Source organism: Eublepharis macularius, chromosome 17 (genome assembly GCF_028583425.1).
Source record: "Eublepharis macularius isolate TG4126 chromosome 17, MPM_Emac_v1.0, whole genome shotgun sequence".
Lineage (NCBI taxonomy): Eukaryota > Metazoa > Chordata > Lepidosauria > Squamata > Eublepharidae > Eublepharis > Eublepharis macularius.
In genome coordinates this window covers 43815072-43837807 of record NC_072806.1, presented here as the reverse complement: position 1 = coordinate 43837807, position 22736 = coordinate 43815072, and the positions used below count along the sequence as shown (strand labels likewise).

Below are 22736 nucleotides of genomic sequence, written 5' to 3'. Positions count from 1 at the left end.
ACTCTTGTATTAGGAATTCCTTTGCCCACGATTCTTCGAGATTTCTTATAACAATTAGCCACAGACATGCCTTCACACTTGCGAGGCTGAACGCCTTTCTGACCACAGAACTAACAGGAAGCTTTGCTAAGATACCATATTAGGATCACCTATGTGATTATGCATCTGGTGCAATAGAGACACTGTTACCCAAAGGGAAAGTCTTCTTGCTAGTTGGTGGAATTAGCATGCATGGAGGGCAGCAAGAGGGGGTAACTTGGGGATCTCCACCAACATACACGAGGATTGTCCCGGCTAAAGAATTCTTTCAATATCTAGAAAGATGTTTCAACCAAAAAGGGGATTTTTATTGAAAATAACAAAAATCAACCACACAAAACACACACAGCACAAAACACACACAATGCACACTCATAGCTAACTAAAAAGCGGTGGTGAAAGTTGGATAGAGTTTAGGGGATTAGGTGATATTTACCATCCAGAAGAGAGTGTCTGGGAGAAAGAACACCGAGCGACCTGCATGTCAAGGCTGAAGAGCTTGAACGAAGGTTTGAGGGTGGATGCTGGATCCAAGAGCATCCAAACAGCTATGGCAGAAGGGCAGTTCAATTATACTGTGGATCCTGCCCAGGGGGAAGATTGTATCTTCTGCCACAAAAACCAAAGACATAATGGTTGTTCCTGGGGAGGGACAAAGGACTGAGAAGTTGTGTCTGTGGAGAGACAAAGAAGCTGGCAAAGTGTGTCCGAAGTAGGACAATGAACCGGCAAACCATCTCTGAGGTGCGACAATGAACTAGGAAGGTTTGATTAGGTTTTCCCAGATGGAACTAAAGTTATCAATAATGATTGATGACTCGTGAGGTGGATGGGTGGGGCTATCAGCTTCCTGAATCACCTAAGAATAGGAACGTGGTTAAGGGGAGATCAATACAGTGTGTTGTGTTGATTAGTTTAGGAACTTCAGGAAGGCCCTACTGTATCAGGATCCTTAGTTCATCTCCAGTGTGCGGGAGAGGGTGAACTGGACTCGCCTGTCATTCCCCATGCTTTCACGTTCCAGCTCCCAACCAGCATCTGGCTTACATGTTTCTGCCTGCTTGGGCAATAGTTTTAATGCTCAAAACACACTCAGAGAAGGGGCTTATGGCATAACCATATTCATAAGCCTTCTAATATTGTAGGGGCAAATCTGAGCACTAACAACACTCATCTTTTACTATCCTCCCAGGTCTCCTTGGATAACTCTGATTCTGTCTAAATGCCAATTACCTGGGGAACCCTGGGTGATATCTCTATTACTGGCAGATCCAGATCCAGAAATAACTCACTCTGTGACAAAATTTTTGACAACAGTGGTTTCTTTAAAATGTCAAAGGAATGGGTTGTGTTAACCATAAAAGAAAACAGGTATACTTATGTGACTTAGTAAAGGGCTCTTAGATATATCTAACCCATGATTTTAGAGATCTTAATACAAATTTTATTTTATCAGATTTTATTTTATCTTTTTTCATTATGAATTTTATACTATGTTTATCTTGGTTGTTGTGGGTTTTCCGGGCTGTATTGCCGTGGTCTTGGCATTGTAGTTCCTGACGTTTCGCCAGCAGCTGTGGCTGGCATCTTCAGAGGTGTAGCACCAAAAGACAGAGATCTCTCATCTCTGTTTTTTGGTGCTACACCTCTGAAGATGCCAGCCACAGCTGCTGGCATTTTATACTATGTTTATCTTGGTTGTTGTGGGTTTTCCGGGCTGTATTGCCGTGGTCTTGGCATTGTAGTTCCTGACGTTTCGCCAGCAGCTGTGGCTGGCATCTTCAGAGGTGTAGCACCAAAAGACAGAGATCTCTCATCTCTGTTTTTTGGTGCTACACCTCTGAAGATGCCAGCCACAGCTGCTGGCGAAACGTCAGGAACTACAAAGCCAAGACCACGGCAATACAGCCCGGAAAACCCACAACAACCATCGTTCTCCGGCCGTGAAAACCTTCGACAATATGTTTATCTTATTGGGATATTTTATCTTTGAATGTTTTATTTTGACTCTGAATTATGTTTCTGTGATTTTATGAAGTTTTAAATGTTAACTGATGTAATTTTGTGCTTTAAGTTTAAGACCTATGGTCAAGTGAGCTTCTAAATAAAGGAGAGAACGAAAGGTAACTCAATCATGCAGTTCACTGCCAGTGGATGTAGTAGTAGCCATAAGAAAAGACTATTTTTAAAAGGGGAATACACAGATTCATCAAGAGGCAGCAATACCCTGTTGCTAAACGGCAACATCAGGGGAAGGCATTGGCCTTTATGGACTGTTTGTTGGCCCTCAAGGGAAAATAGTTGGCCACTGTGTGACTGTGAAACAGGATGCTGGACCAGAAGATCACTGGTCAGATCCAGCAAGGGTCTTCTTAAGTTTCAAATCTGGCAAATTTTACTTTTTGTCTTTGTTTTGTTTTGCATTCTGACAATAGCCATTATAATAATGCCTCTGGAGATGAGACATGCAGTGATAACTCCATTTATGATATTCTTCCCTCTTATAATTTATAAAGGCACATTTTAGCCATCTGCAATAATAGAACAGGAAAGTCCATTGTATAGACAAAAGGAAAATGCATAAGCATGTCTGATTTAATGCAAAACTGGCCAGACATTTAACATGAAATGTTGCTCTGGCTGCTGTTGATATTGCAACACAAAATGGCCTCATAAGCAAAGTTGATTTGGAACATAAAGTACATCAAAAATTCACTGGCATATATATTTGCAACTCCAGAATTTAACTGAACAAATTAATATCAAACGAATTATGAATACTCCTAAAACTGAATTTGAACGAATCATTGACTCTCAGAGCTGAAACAGACATGACGAGATACCTAGGTTAAACTCATGTTCTCTTACCTCAAGGTTTGTTGGGAAGTGTAGGTGTCCTTGCAACTTAAAGTTTAACATTTACAGAGCAGCAGGGAGGGAAGTGCAGGCGTGGGGTGCCTTTCCTCCCACTCTTGAGGTACATCACAGCATTTTCCCTTCCACCCTTTCACGGAGTATCGCTTCATCTCCCCCCCCTCACCCAGCCTGGCCCCTGCAGAGCGACGCCTGGCTGCACCGGGAGAGTCGGGAAGAAAGGCGCCCAGAGCATCTCCCCCCCTCGCTCGCCTGGCCCCTGTCCAAAGCCACATGGCCCAGAGCTGCATAGCCCAGCATGCTCTGTCTTTACCCCAATCACACGGACCATCACTCCACCCACCCCTTGCCCAGCCCCCGCAGAGCGACGGCAAGCTATGCAGCTCCAAGCCACGCGGCTTCAGGTGAGGGCCAGGTGAGTGGGGGGGGGAGATGCAGCAATGCTTTGGGTGCCTTTCCTCTGCTCTCCCCGTGCAGCCTGGCATCGCTCTGTGGGGGCTGGGTGAGGGCATCGCTGCATCTTCCCCCTCGCTCGCCTGGCCCCCGCCTGAAGCCGCACAGCTCGGAGCTGCATAAACTTTAAGCTGTAAGAACGCCTACACTTCCTGCCAAACCTTGAGGTAAGAGAACACGAGTTGAACCTAGGTATCTCGTCATGTCTGTTTTGGCTCTCAGATAAGTTCAGGCAAGGGTTTAATTTCTAAAATATATAATATCGTATTAGATACATTTAAACTCAGGACTTTAAATTACCAAATCAAATGGTCGAAAGACTAAAAAAGACATAACAACTGAACAATGGAAAAAGATCTGGTCGTCGAATACTTACAACTCCTCAGTGGTTGTAGCCAAATTTCAAACCTTTAAAGTTATAAATAGATGGTATCTGACTCCAAAAAAACTTTCGCAAATTTATCCATCATTAACCCCATATTGCTGGAAAGGATGTAGAGAGATAGGAACTTTTTCCCACTGCTGGTGGGAATGTCAACATATCAATAATTTTTTGAAGGAAATTATCAAAACAGTTAAAGATATTACAGGGTATTTAATTCCCTTGAAACCAGAATTAATTTTCCTAGACCAGTGGAATAACTTTCAAATTCCCAAAATAAGAAAAGACCTCATAGAAAGTTTATTAATAGCTGCAAAAAGTGCTATTGCAACTCAATGGAAATTTAAAAAACGTGCCAACAATAGACAATTGGCATACAAACATCTGGAATCATTTTATTTCGGAAAAACTGAATGACAAATTGTACCAAGCTGAGCACTTTCCAAAATGCATTCTTTCATGAAAAATGGTTTCCTTTTTTCAAGTATTTGGAAAATAATAAGATTTGGTTTAGATCGAAAGTATATAAATCTATCTTTGAATTGTTGTAATAAATATTTTCAATTGTTAAATCTTTCATAATATGTTACATGTTGTTTCCTTATGTACACTGTAAATTCTTACGTTATGTGTTCTCTAATTCTTGTATCTTATCAATCAATCAATAAAAAACAGCATAGACAAAAAAAAAGATCTTGATGTTATTCCCCAGACAACACACATTTAAATAGAAAGTCTCAGAGCACATTAGAAACCTGCCAAGACATTCATTGCACAACATGTGCCACTTTCAGCTGGGAATGTGCAGTTCGGGTTTGGTATTCCTTGAAAAATACTGATTCAATAAAATTCAGTATTACCAACCGCAAAAGGGAATACCAAATCAGGTCTGGTATTCCCCAACTTAATTCAGCAAACTTCAGTAATTGTTGCTAAGGAACAGCAAAGAAATGCTGTTTCATGCCTTTTTGCCACTCACTTCCCCTCACCTTTCACCAAATATTTCCAAGAAATTGCCTTGCAGAATTATAAATGACTTGAGCAAATAAGTAAATAAGTAAATAAATAAGGCCCCAAGATATCCTTCTTACCATCCAGCTCCTCCACAGAGATGTTGGCCAACTGTTCGCTGTCACTGCCAGCAGAAAGAGACCGGTTCAGGTAGTTTCCTTTGTACAACAAGCCAGCCGTGACATGATGGAATGGCATCTTTTCCCTAATGGTAGAAACACAGGAATATCGGAGGTTTCATTCTAAGCCTTGACAAAACTTCATTGAAAAAAGACCAAAGCACATTCTAGGAAGGGGAAGTAAGTTGGGTGACAGCATAGCTGCTAAGAGCCGACACAGCTTCATGAGGGAGGAAGGGGCTCCTGCCTCCTCCCCACCTTTTTCCTGAGCTGAAACAGCCTACACACACACACACAGAGTTATCTAATATGAATGTGAACTGTGAGACAAGTAACGGTGGCACTTGAGACCCACGTGTGACTCTCAGTCACAGTGAATTCCCCAAACAGCCGTTGAGGAGCTCTCCCTCCCTCCTCCCCTTTTCAATGTGTAGGTTAGGCCTGACAAGGCTTTAGCATCCCGGATCTTTACAGTGCGGGGCCTGGTGAGGCTGCAGGGCTGCCAACTCTCAGAAGACAAAAGTGCTGGGACCTGAGCAGTCTGGCAATAAATGCTTCCTTTGTACAAAATATACAGTTTAAAAATCCTTTGCCTCTAACACTATTCATATACAGAGAAAGCAAAACCCAATATTACAAAGCCAGTTGCAGATCAATGAATCCAGAGTATGGAACTCAAGACCCATGCAAAGCAGGAAACTTCAGGAAATAGACCAACCCTCTCTTACATACACATACACTAAAAAATCCCACCACAGGTTCTCTCTCAAGCACAAATTTCACATTGGTATCACAATTAAAAACAGGTATTTGTCAATAGCATCATACCCCCATTTAACTTTTGTGGCATTTATGAATGAAGATCTGCAAGATGAATGCAATCAAATGAACTCAGCAAAAAAGCTAGAATGCTTTTTAGCAAAAACCAAAAAAAAAACAACCCTTCTCTTGTAGCACTCAAACTAAATTGGCAAGGATCCCATAGTTATAGGAAACTGTGCACACATTTCTAAATTTTTAATATTAAGGGAGGGATATTTATTTATTTATAGCCAAAGTGGATTTCAATAATCAAAACTGCAACAGTAACAGGAGAAAGTCTTCTGTGTGAGGAGCAAGTTAATTTGTGAAAGATTTTAGAGGGTATACCAGGATCTACAAATTAGTACTACTTTATCAGCTCCACACATGAAGTCTCCTATTCAAACATGAAATCACATCACTTTTTCTTTCTCTCTAACAAACATATTATATCAAATGAACCAACACAACTTGGAACAAAGCACAACAGAACACACAATATCAAAGAACAGCTGGACTAACAGTGCTGTAAAGGGCACAGCAGAGGGGAAAAACAACTCATAGTTAAAAATGCCATTTCTGAGCAGTCGCCACGATTGCGGTGGCTTCTGCTTCGCACCTGGGCATTTTACACTGCCCGCTACCGATTCAATTTGGCGTCCTGTTGTCCATTGTATACTTGATATCAGACACCAGTTCAGCCACAGACTGTGTGGGCTTTAGAATTAAAGTCACTTTTTTTTTTAAGTTTGTGCATGTGTTGTAATGTTGTGACGTCACCTCTTTGTTAAGACTAAGAAACCCCTCCCCCTCCCCATGCACATCAATTCTGCATTTTTGTGCGGCCATTTTTGTGCCCCAATGGTTCACTTTTGAAAGTAGTGCCCCCACCCAGCAGAGAGATGTGTGGAGGCAGTGGGCGTGGAGAGAGAGGGGAGAAAGCACACCACCCTTCAGTGTGTTGGAATGAATCGGGAGCGAGGCAGCTGGAGGACTTGGGGAGAGGTAGGTGCGTGTTCAGCTCTCCATCCAAAGCGCCATCCTGCCTGAGCCTCTTTACTTGCAAGAAGGACAAGACCAATTAAAGTGCAATTAACATCAACCCATGCTTTCTCCAATTGCCAACTTGATTTTCTGAAAGAACTCTGACTTCCTCTCTTCTCCCCCTTTTATTCTTCTTCTCTGCAATCAGAGCAGAGCAGCTAAAAGCTCAAATATGATGAGGTAGCTTGGAAGGGAGAGGAAGCTGAGGAAGCGGGATTCCGGGGAGCCAGAAGAGAGGAGCAGCTGAGCGGAGATATGGCCTGAGGGAGAGCCCCGCACCCCTTGCTCATTCCCAGCCTCCAATCCTCATATCTAGAAACAAATATGTTTTTATTCCAGAATATCCTTTTGTGGTTTAGAGAATGTAGGTACCACCAGCAGTACATTGGGTCTGGCATCCTGTTTCACAAAGTGGGCAATCAGTTGCCAAACAGGCCAAGGACTTCACCTGAGGTTCCCTCTTGGTATTCAGAGGTTTGACGTCTCTTTATATGGAGGTTACCTTTATGCACCACGGCTAACAGCTGTCAATGGACTACAGCTCCATGAATCTGCCTAATCCCCCTTTAAAGTCATCTGTGTTTGTGGCCAACACTACATTCTCTGGCAGGGAATGTCACACTTTAATTATTTGTTGAGTGAAGAATATAACAATAATAACAACGTTCGATTTATATACCGCCCTTCAAGACAACTTAATGCCCAGTCAGAGTGGTTTACAAAGTATGTTATTATCCCCACAACAAAACACCCTGTGAGGTGGGTGGGGCTGAGAGAGCTCCTAGAAGCTGCGACTAGCCCAAGGTCACCCAGCTGGCTTCAAGTGGAGGAGTGGGGAATCAAACCTGGCTCTCCAGAAGTACTTCCTTTTTTCTGTCTTGAAACTATTGCCTGCCAAATTGAGTACCCTTGTGTTCTAGTATCTGAGTTGCCAGGTCCCTGGTGGGGGCAGGGGTGTTAACCTCTCTCTTATGCTACCATGTTGCTGGAAAATGACATGATTTCTGGTGAGACACGGAAGGGACGGGCCATGCCAGGGGCTCCTTTTCTTGAGTCGAGTATGAAATGACATCATTTTCCCAGCAAAGCTGGAGCCCACGGTCTATTTCAGCTATTGCTTTTTCATTCCCACATTTTGCACATAGATCTTTGGAAAAAATGCTTTCTTCCAACTCAGCCTAGCCCAGAAAATAGCCCTCTACCTTGATAGACTAGAACATTTTGGAGGGCTTTTATTCAGAGGGTCGCAATGGCACATAACACACACACAACCTTGATAGGGCCAATTTGGCCACTTGGATCCATGCCACAGTATCATGAAAGCTAGATTACTGTAATGCAGTAATTACATTGGTCTCCCCTCAAAATACACTCAGAGACTACAGTTGGTACAGAATGCTGCAACTTGGTTTTTATTGGGAGCTAGATGGAGCATATCCTGACCTGGACAGCTGAAGTGAGACCCATCTCATCAGATCTCAGAAGTTAAGCAGGGTCAGCCTTGGATAGTAATTGGATGGGCAACCTCCAACGAAGACCAGGGTTGCAGAGGCAGGCAATGTCAAATCGCCTCTGTTAGTCTCTTGCCATGAAAAGCCCACCAGGGACTGCCATAAGTCAGCTATGACTTGAGGGCACTCTCCAACACCAGATGGATCACACCTATTACTCCCATTCTGCACTCACTCCATTGGCTGCACATCAGTCACCAGTTTCAGTTTAAGGTATTAGCTATCACATACAAAGCTCTTCATAGCCTTGTAACCCATATCTGCAAGACGGCCTCTTCCCTATGCTGTGCCACAATAGCTTTGTTCATCTGAGCAGGACCTTCTGCAAGTGCCAACCTGGAAATGAGCAAAATCAACCAGCTTTCTTTGTTGTGGCCACCACCATATGGAACGGCCTTCCTGATGAGGTCAGGTAGGCTCCCATTCTTCTGGCTTTCCACAAACTATGCAAAACTGAATTATTTGTGAGAGCTTTCTACAAAGGTAATAGGGTTGTATTAAACTAAATGATTTAGAAAGCTACTTGAGTAAAGATTTAGGATACACTACTGTGTATAGCTCAAGCTGCCTGTTGCTGTACGTAGGACCCTACTATGTAATTCTCTGCATTATTCATCATGTTAATACTTACGCTATGCTTCAGTTCTACTTTCAGGTTTCTGGTTGATTCTAGATTTCTACAATACGTATTCTATTGCATTGTTTATTGGATATCCCATCATGTTAATTGTATTGACTTTGTGTAATCCGCTTTGAGTCCCAGTGAGAAAGACAGACTCTCTCTACTATATAAAAGCTAACTGTGTTGCCAACAACTCATTTTTTATCCTGGCGCAGGCGCACTGAGGGGTCTGCAGAGTACACCTGTGCCAGGATATAAAGTTATTGTTAGCAGGTCACTGAGGGGCTATGGAGCTGGCAGGGAGACGGCTGCAGACCTCAGAGGACTGCCTGCCTTTCTTCTTACCCAGCTGATCCACTGGCAAGGGGAGGTGGTAGCGCCCACCACTCAGCTGGGCAGGGAGAAGGTAGACAAACTGCTGCCTTCTCCCTGCCCAGCTGATCTGCAGGCAAGGGGGGGTGGCAGAGCCCGCCAGTGGGCTGTTGCCATGCCAGGCAGCCCGGCCTGCTACCAGCTCTCTGCACCCGCTGGTAGACCCCGTTGTATTAGGACACAAAAGGCTCTGGCGCTAATAAATAAATAGCATTGCCCATCATGTAATCACCAAACATGTTTTTATTGATAAAACACTGCAAGAACACCACCTTGATGCAAGTATTGTGAACTGAGATCCTTTTTGTGTGCAGTTTACCAATGCAAGGAGCACATGTGCATCAGCAAAACAGCACCATAACAAAAGAATGCAGGCTGTACATACAATCACACGACGAATTTTCACAGTGTTTTAATAAAGGCAAAAGTAAGCATTGGTAACCTAGGAGGGGGAAAGGAAGCAAACAAACTGAAAGAAGAGAACAGTGTACACATCCACGTTTGTGAGCATCCAACCGAGCATTTACAAATGCTTACTGAATATGCATTTTTAAGTGTTCAGCAGGGAGGGTCAAAAATGACCTGGTTTCAAGTCAAGACCACGGATGTTTCCCAATCACTATTGCACGTTATTAGCTATATCAAAAGTGTACTTTGGTAGCAAAATATTGCCTACGTGTTTAAAATTTAGGAATCAAAACACAAGTGGATTGTCACATAGTGTGGCAGTGGCTGATGGGGAAAAAGTGGGGATTCTCAAAACAGAATTTCAGGTATCAGCAGTGACACTGGGTTTCCAACAGAAAAGACTGACAATTAAAATAATACCAAGGAATCACTCTTCAAAAGCTATCCTGCTGTTAAGAACAGAAGCTTGAAAAACACAAAGTTCCCTTTTGACTACTGCAGATGGCAGGAAGGAAGATTGATGACAAATAACATGGCAATTCCATCACATTCAGCAGCGAGAGAAAACGGAAGAACACGACAGCAAAGGTTGTGTATGTTAAAATGAAACTCACAATGCTGTGAATGTGTTCTTTCTCTTTAGCAGATTTGTGTCTGCAGCACGCTAAGGCACAGGCTGGCTGCACTCCTCCACAACTTCCTCCTCCTCCTGAGACGTGAAAGGCCTAGCAACAAGAGGAGGAGGAGGAGGAGGAGAAAGTGGAGGCAGACATGGGACAAGCAAGTGCGTTTCCCTCTTCTCCTTCTTCAGGTTCCAGCAGCAAGAGGTAGAGACGAGTGACACAGCAACAGCCGGGGCAAGTAAACGTGGGGTGGCAGGAGGAAGCCCAGCATTGGACTCACTCTTTCTCCGCTAGTTTGCCAGCCCTTCTCTGCCTCTACCTCTCCCTGCTGCCAAGGTGTTCACTCCCCCAAGAAGGAGGAGGAAAGTCCACAGCAAGGTCAATGGGGTTTGCACAGTAAGGTCTTTGGGGGGCAGCTCACCCTTGTGAACCAAAACTTGGAGAGTATTCAGATAGCCTCGTGGCAGCAGAAGGGCCTCTGGGACGATTGCCCATTTCCTGCAGGAGGAGAGGTCTGAAGAGGGTGAAACATGGCGCGCACCGGAGAGGAGGGCATTCTGCTTTCCCAGCACACATCACTTCTCTGGCAGAAAATGAAAGCCCCCTCTAGAGGTCCCACAATGTTAAAAGCAGCCCTGGACCATCTCCCAGTTATTGGGGGTGGGGGTGGGGGGGAACAAGTGGACTAAGAGTGGCTACTGAGCTGTGGGCCGTCTCCCTGAGAGACAGAGTGCAGCATCCTACTACCACATGCACAGCATGTATTCTATATGAGGTCTCTACAGTGAAGGGCACAGCACTAGGCAGGCTTTTTTATTGAAATAAGAGTAATAGGCCAAGGGAACAGGAACAGGAAACAGAAATCAAGGGAGGGGAAAAGAATTAAAGGAACAGTACATCACATCCCTTCCCTCCTACATTTGAACAGCCACAAAATAACAGTTAACAAAACAACACCTAACTTAGCTGAAGGTTCCCAATAAGCTATATAGAATTATTTATAAGAGAGACCCTTTCCCTTTTTTGCTTTTGGTTGCTTGCACACAATCTGCAAACACTCGTCATAGGTCAAGGTGCACCACAGGTTACTGAGCTCTCTTGGGATATTGAGTTGGTGGGAGTATGGTTACATCCTGGTCCATGAACCGTGGCAGTTGTACAGGGTTAACAAGTTCAGGTGCCATTTAGAGATTGTTGCAGGTGTGCATTTCTCCATACCAGCATAGTTTCTTGCCCAGACTAAGCAATTCAGCTACCCAGCAATTTAGCTACCTGTGCACCGACATCTGTGTGTAAAAGGTCCAGGCAGGTCCTCAGGGGTCCTTTCAAAAAAGAAAAGCAGGAGATTCTTGGGTAGTTGCATGGGGCATGGTTCTGAAAACAAGTAGGAAGTTGTCCAGTTTCTCATTGTCAAAAAGAGTCCAGTAGCACCTTTAAGACTAACCAATTAATAACCAATAAAGGTGCTACTGGACTCTTTTTGATTTTGCTACTACAGACTAACACGGCTAACTCCTCAGTTTCTCACTGGTGATACAAAAGAGACTGATTGGCCCATAAAGCGTGTTTAAAAGTCTGTATAAAAACATACAGACACCACATTACTGGCAGAAAATAGTGAAGTATTGAAACAACTACCGATGAAGGTTAAAGGAGAAAGTGCCAAAGCAGGTTTACAACTGAACATCAAAAAGACAAAGTAATGACTACTGAGGAATTATACAATTTTATAATTGACAGTGAGGAAATTGAAATGGTTCAAGATTCTTTATTCCGTGGCTCAATCATCAAAGAAAAAGGAGACTGCAATGAAGAAATCAGAAGAAGATTGAGACTCGGAAGAGCAGCTGTGAGGGAGTAAGAGAAGATGCTTAAAGATGAAGAGGTATCGCTGGTAACCAAGGTCAAGATAATCCTAACTACGGTATTCCCCATGATTATATAGTAGTAGCAGTAATTTTGTATCAACCATAGGTCATATCAATATAATACAACATAATACAAAACACAGCCACACAGGGTCAGAACCAGATTAAAACATATTCAAAACACAGTTCCATACATTTAAATCTAATCTTTCTTGCTGCTAATGCATACAAAGCAACTCTATTAGAAACATAAAGGTCCTCATCAACTAACAAAAATATATACTTTTTCCGTATCTGAAACCCCTTCCTACAAGGACAAAATATTAGAAATAAAATTGTTTCTGGGGTCTGAAAGGAGAGGGCATCTCAGGACATAATGAATCAAATCATCTACTTCTCCTATACCACACAAACAAAGCTGTAGAGGGGCGGGAACACTTAAGTAGTGGCCCCCACATACCACAGAAGGCATGGAAGGTCAGCCAGCATCCAGGCCATTGCTTGATGCTGACCTGTTGTTCTGAACCAATGTTTCATGCTGTAACCTGATGGCATATTACCAAGGCCATAACTGCTTTGCTTTCACAGGCTTATTGAAGCTGCAGTTGTCTTATCTAACGGACTGCAGAAGCTCTCAGTGCTTCTGACCTTGTACACTGCTCACTCCCATGGCACTGCTATGTTTCAACTTTGATCTCCTTCTTTCTCAGTGTCTAGACTGGACAGTGCAAATATGTGAGACGTTCTCAGGTCGGGTTCGCACCAAAAGTCCTGTATTACTGATGGGAGGAGGAAGGAGTAAATGTGTGCGTTGAGAAGGGTTTCCCCACATGTTGCCATTCCTGTCAACCTGTTTTCACTGCTTAGTTGCTTACCTTGCTTCTGAGTAATTCTATGGATATATCTGTGGAAATGATCTGATTCCTGAATAAAACATTCTAACCAAAAGCCTGGATTCTTGCTGTGATGGTACAGGGGTCTATCTGCCATAGTCTGTCATCCACAGCCTGACAGAAATCTTAAGCTGATCAAGGCCATTTTTAATTTAATTGTTCTTAAGGTCCTAAAGTATGGTGACCTAGTATGAACTTTTTAAAAAAATCTACAATTCTGTTCTGATGTATTGCAGAGGTTTCTGAAATTAAATGACATCCAGCATATGTGTGGCTTCTTATCACCATGCAACTTGGTCTTGGCTGAAATAAGATAGAACTCTAAAATTTTCCCTAGCTTTCAGAGATGGAATACCAAGCTCAGTGCTCATTAGTGCAACTGGAGAAAACTTTTGTCATGTATGTCTCTACCCATTCATCCATACCAATTTTGATTCTAATTCTGATGCTTAGTCCAATTGTTGTAAACATGATCTTGGTGTAACTCAGTTTCCTTTTGCTGGTATTCTAACTGTTTCTCAGGTTTTCACAGGTGGTTATCTGTTGGACTTCAGTGTTTATGACCTTGCAGTTCCTCTATCGTTCTTCCTAGCAACACGTTTGTTTTTTTTTAAATTTTTTAATTAATGCATCACATACTATTACATTTCAATACAGTCACAGTTCTCCTATGATACATCTTTTACCCCTTTTGTAACCCTCCCCCCCACATGGTGGCCATCCTATAACTACAAATTAAATTTTAAGCCATGAGCACATTTTTTCCAGTTTTCCAAATATAGTTGTATTGGCTTCTCCATTATATACCCATTGAAAATATGCAGTCCATTTCTCTTTTATCTCCTCCATTTTTCCATCCCATGCCTTATCTTTTTTTAAACATTCCAACATATCTGATTGAATATATTCATACAAGTAATCATTCCATCTTTCTAAGGTCCATTTTAACTTCTCCTTCCAACCGTATGCAATCACTGCATGTGCAGCTAATAACATTGCTTTGAAAATATCCTGGTTTTGTTTCTCAATTCTAATGTTTCCCAATACACCCATGAATAATAGATCTACATCTATATTAAGGTTGACCTTACATACCAATGCTATTTCCCCCCGTACCTTTTCCCAAAAATCTATAACCTTTGGACACTCCCACCATAAGTGGGAGTACCACCCTTCTTTTGCATTGCAATGTCAGCAGTTAGGTTTCATCCCTTTAAACATGTATGCCAATTGGGCAGGAGTTCTATACCACTTCATGATTATCTTTCTTTCAAGTTCTCTATACTTTTCTAGCTTAATTGCCTTCAAATTCACCTCTTCCTAGCAACACGTGATATCACAAACAAGTAAAATGTTCTCACAAAGAAAAGGCGGCAAAAGATTGTTTATAATTGGGAGGGGGAGGAATAAGTGAACTAGAAAAAAGTTGTATCTTTCACATGTCATTCCTGTCAATCTCTAGCTGAGCTGCTTACATGCTTGTCTTACTCCTAAGTAGACCTATGGACCTGAATATAGAAATGATCTGATTTCTGAATAAAATACATTTGACTAAGGACTTGTGTCTTACTGCAAATGTGACAGAGATCTGTCTACTATATCCTGTCACTCATAGCCTGACATTTTGACAGGAATCATCCTTTTCTTCTGTACCTGTAACCTCTAGAGAATGGCTACTGAATTCCAGCCATTTGAGCCAAACCCAGGATTAACAGCGCCAGGAGACCCTATTTCCCACCCAGTCCTGCATCTGGAATCAGGGGCAGATGCTGAAAGAACTCCTATAGAACTGGGGGTGATCCCGAGGAGAGGGGTCACCCATCTTACATGGAGACAGGAGCACCCAACATCTCTATGGCTTCGCAATTGACCTCCATCCCGGAGAACGATCAGAGGATCAAGCCCATGGGAGACCTTTTCCCCAAAACATTCCAGCCCACTTCAGAGAGAAGAGTGGAAAATATAGCCGCAAGTGCATCAGAATTTTGGTGGGATGATGAATCGAGACATTATGTAAACCTCCCCTTGGAGAAAGAGAGGGCTATACTGTGGGGGTTGGAGCCCCCCCGGATCTCCCTCCAGATGGAGGCCCTGAGTCACGAAGGGATTACCAGTGATGGAAAAACATTTGCCAAGGGACCTTGTTCCTCGCCCTGGACTCCCCCAAGCTGGGGGATGGGAGGGAGTTGAAAGAAGAGGACCGCTTACCTCAGTGAACAGCTCCAGGTGATGAGATACGACCTGTTGGCATTAACAGGACTTACCCGGGGTTGGATGAGGAGCGCAGTGGATGCCCAATGTACCCAAGCCCCGGCGGATTTACAAATAACGGGGGACCCTGGATTACCCCCTGGAAATGTGGCAGAGTGTGGTAGATTTACAATTGACCTACTAAATCGGTGGGGAACGGGAGCTGCGGCTGGGCCAAGCAACCAGGAATGCGGCCAGAAGCTGCAGCTACCTACACTACAGGAGGCAACAACACAATCGGTGTTGGGGGACGTACAAAAGGAAGCCACAGCTGGGCCACAGAACCAGGAATGGGACGAGACGCTGCAGCTACCTATGCTACAAGAGGTGACAACACAATCAGTGTTGGAGGATGTACAAATACAGGGGGACCTTGGATTAACCCCTGGCAACTGGCAAAGTTCCCAGGATTATATGGGAAAGGAGGGTACCTACACCTTGGATTGGAGGGCGGCCGGGCCATCAGTCCCATTCAGGGGCCAGATGCTGCAAACAAGAGAGGTGGGAGAAAGTTACCAGATCCTCGAGGCCCAAATGGCAAGGAGGAGAAAAGATGTGGAGCAAACCACCCAGCTAGTGAACGAAATGAACTTACCAGTGGGATCAAGGGCACAGCTACTGCCAGAAGAGCAGGGGAGAGCTCCACAAATTGGACAAGAACAAGGAAGTGCAGAAGGGGAGGGGGCAATTTTAGAGACTCCAGAACATTTTATGGGAACTCAAGCAATTTGTCAGAGTGTCAGTATTCATGTCAAAGCTCTAGCCAGAGTCACGCCATTTTAACCTACTATCATCGTAGTTGTTTAGCTTTCCTCCCTCTAGGCCCAGGTGGTGCCCAGGCCGCATATATCCATGGGAGCGAAGAATCCTTATCAGCCCGTTCCGGCCAGTGACCTTGCTGTCTTCAGATTCTCATGCCTTCGCAGACAGGACTAAGGAGGGAGGCTGGGAACGGGTGTTTGAAGTGGTGTTACTTTCATTTTATGTGTCATTCTCAACAAAGCTTTCGTTCAGCCAAGGGCCTCAAGTCCTTGGATCGTGGACACCTGTATCCTGAGCATATTCTTCCAATAAACCTTTGAAACCAAGAAACCTTGTGCTTCTTGCAGAGGGGGGGAGATGAACTCTGGATAAATGGGATTCCATAGTCTGAAACAATTCACCCCACTGCACAGTTTCCTATAGTTACAGTGATGGGAGGATCTGTTCCACCCCACACTGTAGCAATGGCCTCTAACATACCTTCTCGGGCAGAGGGAATGGGCCCAAGTGGGGCCCCACAGCTTTTGACCATACCTCTGATCGTGAGAGGCACAGGAGCACCTGGTACCACAATGGGGATGAGAGTGTCAAGAAGCATGGGGGACATGATTGCTCTCTGGGGGACATGATTGCTCTCTTTAAATATTTGAAAGGCTGTCATTTGGAGGAGGGCAAAGAGCTGTTCCAGTTGGCAGCAGAGGGTAGGACCCGAAGCAATGGGCTAAAACTACATGCACAAAGGTACTGGCTGGATATTAGGAAAACCCTTTTCACCGTCAGAGTAGTTCAAAAGTGGAATCAGCTGCCTAGGGAGGTGGTGAGCTCCCCCTCACTGGCAGTTTTCAAGAAGAGGCTGGATGAATACTTGTCAGAGATGCTTTAGGCTGATCCTGCACTGGGCAGGGGGTTGGACTAGATGGTCTGTATGGCCCCTTCCAACTCTGTGATTCTATGATTCTAAGCCTACCCGTGCAAGCTCAAGCAAGCACAGGAGCATTGGTTGCAACCAATGGGATGAGGATGCCCCAACCAGGCCAACCACAAAGAACCCCCATTATTGTCCCAATGGGGGCAGGAGTACAGACAGGACATACCCAAGGGGGATCCTCAACTGAATGTCCCCCAGAGGATTCAAATGGGACACATGCAAAGGGGGGGGGGTCCCCCAGTAAATATCCCGCAGAGAGCCCAGGGAATCCAAACGCAAGTTTTTCAACCACAGTATGGAAGGAGACCACAGGCTGCTCCAGTAGACTACGGAGCAAATAGAGCCTACCAGGTACCTTACGTGGCGCCAGGACACGGTCAACCACCCCCCTTTGGAGCAGCCCCGATACACCAAGAGGTGGGGAACCAAGGAGCAGGAGCTCTCGCAGTAGGGTTGCCACAAAGTTGGTTCAAATTGGAAGCCACATTTGATGGAAACCCCAAAAACTTGGCATTTTTTATAGTACAAGCTATGGAGTTTTTCCGGGACTGGGGGCATTTGTTTCCTATGGAGCATAGTACAGTAAACCACCTGGGATCTTGCATGGTAGGAGCAGCAGCAGAGTGGTACATAACCCTATACAATATGGGAGCACCTGAGTTACATGACTTAAACGCTTTTGCAAATGCGCTCAAAGCTCAATTTGATGACACATTAGAAGGGGAAAGAGCCAGAACACAGCTCAGAACCATCAAGCAGGGGTCCAGAACCGTCAGGGAATACGCTGCCAAATTCAGGCAATTAGCGACCAAAACTCAGAACTATCGTGAAGGAGTAAAAATTGAGCTCTTTCGAAATGGTCTAAATGCCAATCTACTAGACTGTGCATTAATGCAGGATGATCCACAAACTTTGTTAGGGTGGATTCAACTAGCATGTGATGTTGAAAATAGAACCCAAGTAGTGAAGCTTGTAAGACTGCAACAATAAGCAGGGTCGAGACCCACCACTGCAAACAGGAGTCGCAGCCCACTGAATTCAAAAGCTGCTATCTCAGTGCTTGAAAGAGAGACACGATGGAGACAAGGACTATGTCTAAACTATGTCTATGTCTGAGTGGGGGCATCGGACATTTTGCCGGGACTTACCCGGGGTTTGAAACATGGGAAACCAGAGGCTAGCTTGGATGCCGATGAGGGTCCTGGATAACCGAGGAACACACATGAAAATAAGTGGAGGAGGATTCTACCCTGCCGTTGGGAAACGACACAGACCTGCCATAAAAAGGCCCCGCCGGCAGGTCCAAAAGGAATCTGAACCACCAAAGGTGAGAGAAAGAGGGGCCATACTGTTTATGCCCGTGACATTACTAAACCCAAAAAAGGGGACTCATGTGCAGGTGCAAGCTTTAATAGACTCTGGATGTTCACGGGATTTAATATCGCAAGATTAGTCAATGGACTGGGCTTAGAAATAACTGAACTCAAAGACCCTATAATATTTGAACAAATGGATGGGTCTAGTAAGCATCCCGCGCAGCATCAAACAGCACCTACTGATACGGGCATGGGAGATCATTGGGAGAATCGGACACATATAGTTAGTGATGTAGCCAAATACCCCTTAGTACTGGGAAGTCGTTGGCTATGGGATCATGATCTGTACATCAAATGGTCCACGGGATGGTGGTCTTTAAAGGTGACCATTATGCAAAGCATGCATGGACTAAAGTGTGGGGGAAGGAGGCACCCTCCCCCTTAGAGACTGTACTGTTAACCACAGAAGAGGAAGAAGTCATTCCCTCTGAGTATCAAAATTTAAACCGAGTGTTTGATGAAAACGAAGCGGATGACCTACCTGCCCATAGAAAAACAAACTGTGCTATTGAACTTATCCCGGGGGGAAAGTTGCCTAAAGGTAAATTGTATTCAATGAGCCCAGCCAAGAGGAAGGAACTGAGAGAATTCACTGATAAAAATTTAGAGCGGGGATTCATCCACCCCACTAGCGGCGCCTGTGTTGTTTCGGAAAAAGAAAGATGGGGTCCTAAGATTGGGTACTGATTACCGAGGAATAAATGCTGTCTTGATGTCAAATGCATACCTCATTCCCTTAATTAGAGACCTGCTCAGTGTGGTGGCGCAAGGGAGGATTTTTTCAAAACTGGACTTAAAAGATGCTTATTTCCAAGTGAGGATAAGGGAGGGGGATGAATGGAAAACTGTATTCAATATGCCCCTAGGCCTGTTTGAATACCTCGTCATGCCTTTTGAGCTATAGGGGGCACCAGGTGTGTTCATGAACTTAATCAACGAAGTGCTACATGAGTACCTTTACAAATGTGTAGTTGTTTATCTAGATGATGTACTGATTTATTCTGCTGATAAGGAATCACATGTAGAATTGGTCAGAAAGGTACTGACTGCTCTGAAGAAATACAAACTGCCAGTGAAATTGTCTAAATGTGAATTTCATAAAGAGGAACTGGATTTTTGGGGTACAGAGTCTCTCAACAAGGACTGAAAATGGACCTGGCAAAAATCCAAGCTGTAGTGGGGTGGGAGGGCCCAGAACAAGGAGACAATTGCAGTCGTTTCTAGGGTTTGCTTTTACAGACCCTTTAGAAAGAACTTTGCTCAAATTGCCCTACCCTTAACAGACTTGTTAAAAACAAAAGGGAAAGGGCTGCAAGGGAAAAAGCCTAGTGCTAAGTTAAACTGGATGGCAGAATGCCAAGAGGCATTTGAAAATCTAAAAAAGCTGTTTATTTCTGAACCAGTGCTACAGCATCCTGATGAGAACAGAAAGTTCGTAGTGCAAGTTGATGCTAGTGACACGGCAGTAGGTGGAGTGCTCTTACAGCCAAATGATGAGGGGAAACTACACCCTTGTGCATACATTTCCAAGAAATTCTCTGAAACTGAACGCAATTGGAGTGTATGGGAGAAAGAATCTTTTGCAGTAAAACTAGCACTTGAAACTTGGCAGCATTGGCTAGAGGGAGCTCAAGTGCCTTTTGAAGTATGGACTGATCACAAAAATTTAGAGGCACTACTCACCCCCAGGAGACTGAATGCCAAACAATTAAGGTGGGCGGAATTCTTCTCTAAATTCAATTTCACATTGAAATACCTCCCTGGGCGATCGAATTTCTTAGCGGATGCCCTTTTGCACATGCCTCAACTTGACAGCCAGAGGGAGGAGATAATTGATACAGTCTTTTCACCAGCGCAATTGGGAGGAGCGGTGACAACACATAGCCAAGCCACAAAAATGCAAAACAGCACGAAACCTGATCTATCAGAGTGGGGAAAGAAAGTACAAGCCGAAACTGCAAAGGAGGGGGAAAATGTGCCCAAAGCCGAACTTAAAAAGGCGGGGGATGGCCACTGGTACAAGGGAAGCAAACTTTATATCCCAATCAGCTTAAGAAAAGAAATCTTGCACCAATGTCATGATGCAAAAATTGCTGGACATTTTGGATATCTCAAAACGTTACACTTAGTACAAAGACAATTTTGGTGGCCAGCAATGAGAAAGGATATATCTCAATATATATCCTCCTGCCCAGTGTGTATAATGGGAAAATCAAGGAAGGGGAAACCCCCTGGACTATTACAACCGTTGGAAACTCCCCCTAGACCATAGGCTGTGATTTCAATGGACTTTATTACTGATCTTCCCCCCTCAAAAGAACACACAGTCATTTTAGTAGTGGTGGATCTTTTTTCAAAACAGGCTCATTTCATTCCATGTACTGCCATACCTACAGCCAAAAAGCTAGCCAGCCTGTTCTTGAAGCATATAGTGAAACTACATCCGTTCCCTAATAAGGTGATATGCGACAGGGGTCCACAATTCGTTGCCAACTTCTGGCGGGAGCTTCTTCAACTCGCAGGAATCAAACAAGGACTTAGCTCTACCTATCATCCACAGTCCGATGGACAATCCGAATGATCAAATCAAGTGCTTGAACAATTTCTAAGATGCTACATTAACTACCAACAAAGATGATTGGTTGGATTTTATTGATTTTGCCGAATACGCATACAACAATGCAATACATTCCTCAACAGGGGCCACACCATTTAAAATAGTACATGGATATGAAGGAAACGCTCTGCCTTTCACTACTGCCCCTGAATCCTCACAGGGAGGAGACCTGGAGGAATGGTGGACTAAGTTAACATCCCAATGGGGAATCATTCAAAAGACTTTGGACAAAGCCAAAGAGGATTACAAAAAGTTTGCTGATAAAAAACGCTCAGAGCAATGGGTGCAAAACCCAGGAGATTCTGTATACATCTCCACCAAAAACATAAAAGGGGAACAACCTAGTAAAAAGCTTGGATGGAGGTACCTAGGTTCTTTCCCTGTAAAGAAAGTAATAAATAATGAGACTGTAGAAATTGAATTCCCAAAGAACTTATAACAAATCCATCCTGTGTTCCACTTCAGTCTTCTAAAGAGGGCTCCCCCCGAAATGAGTGGCATCCTGAAAAGGGACCCCCTCACCCCATGTTAGTAGATGGAAATATTCACTATGAAGTGGAAGAAGTCCTAGACTCTAAGATTAAACACAACAGACTCTTTTACCTAGTCAGGTGGAAGGACTTTGATGAATCGTACAATGAATGGGTAGAGCAACCCCATATGACTAATTTCAAACTTCCATAGACGCTATCCTGACAAACCAGGCCCTTAGAGAGGAGGACCATCTTTAGGGGGGCAGAATGTCATGTATGTCTGTACCCATTAATCCATTCCAATTTTGATTCTAATTCTGATGCTTAGTCCAGTTGTTGTAAACATGAACTTGGTGTAACTCAATTTCCTTTTGCTAGTGTTCTAACTGTTTCTCAGGTTTTCACAGGTGGTTATCTGTTGGACTCGTTTTATGACCTTGCAGTTCCTCTCAGACTATGATATGTCTTTCTTCCTAGCAACACATCATGATATCACAAATATGTAAAATGTTCTTACAAAGAAAGGGCGGCAAAAGATTGTTTATAATTGGGAGGGGGAGGAAAAAGTGAACTAGAAAAGAGATGTATCTTTCATGTCATCCCTGTCAATCTCTAGTCAAGCTGCTTAGATGCTTGTCTTACTCCTAAGTAGACCTATGTACCTGAATATAGAAATGATCTTTCTGAATAAAATACATTTGACTAAGGACTTGTGTCTTACTGCAAATGGGACAGAGATCTGTCTGCTATATCCTGTCTCCCATAGCCTGACACCTTTGGCAACACAAGGATCTATCTCATAAAGTAATTTTGAATTGTTTCCAACTGATCCGGGATCTTCTCTTTCCAGCCCCATATTTCAATCCCATTAAACAAACTGGGGATCTCCATGATTATATTTGGATGTGAAAGTTGGATAGTGAAGAAAGCTGACAGGAAGAAAATTGATTCATTTGAAATGTGGTTCTGGAAGAGAGTTTTGCAGATACCATGGATGTTCAAAAAGACAAATAAGTGGGTATTAGATCAAATCAAGCCTGAATTCTCCCTAGAAGCTAAAATGACAAAACTGAGACTATTGTACTTTAGTCACATCATGAGAAGACAAAATTCTCTGGAAAAGTCAATAATACTAGGAAAAGTGGAAGGCAGTAGGAAAAGAGGAAGACCTAAAACAAGATGGCTTGACTCAATAAAAGAAGTCACGTCCTCCAGTTTGCAGGATCTGAGCAAGTCAGTTAATGACAGGATGTTTTGGAGGTCTTTCATTCATAAGGTCACCACAGGTCAGAAGCAACTTGATGGAACAC

At 43.7% G+C, this 22736-nt stretch overlaps 1 protein-coding gene across 2 annotated transcripts in view; it reads right to left on the bottom strand.

Moving 5' to 3' along the window:
• CALN1 (calneuron 1) overlaps window positions 1–22736 on the bottom strand; it is a 312731-nt gene that overhangs the window by 233925 nt on the left and 56070 nt on the right. Inside the window, exons 1-2 of one of the 2 annotated variants that reach the window (XM_055001659.1) lie at window positions 10251–10338; window positions 4840–4964 (exon numbers count right to left, since the gene is read on the bottom strand). In XM_055001659.1, coding sequence (XP_054857634.1) covers window positions 4840–4957 — 118 coding nt within the window. In that variant the 5' untranslated portion in view covers window positions 4958–4964; window positions 10251–10338. Of the gene's footprint in view, window positions 1–4839; window positions 4965–10250; window positions 10339–22736 lie in introns of those variants that run through there. The other variant, XM_055001658.1, reaches the window with a different exon arrangement.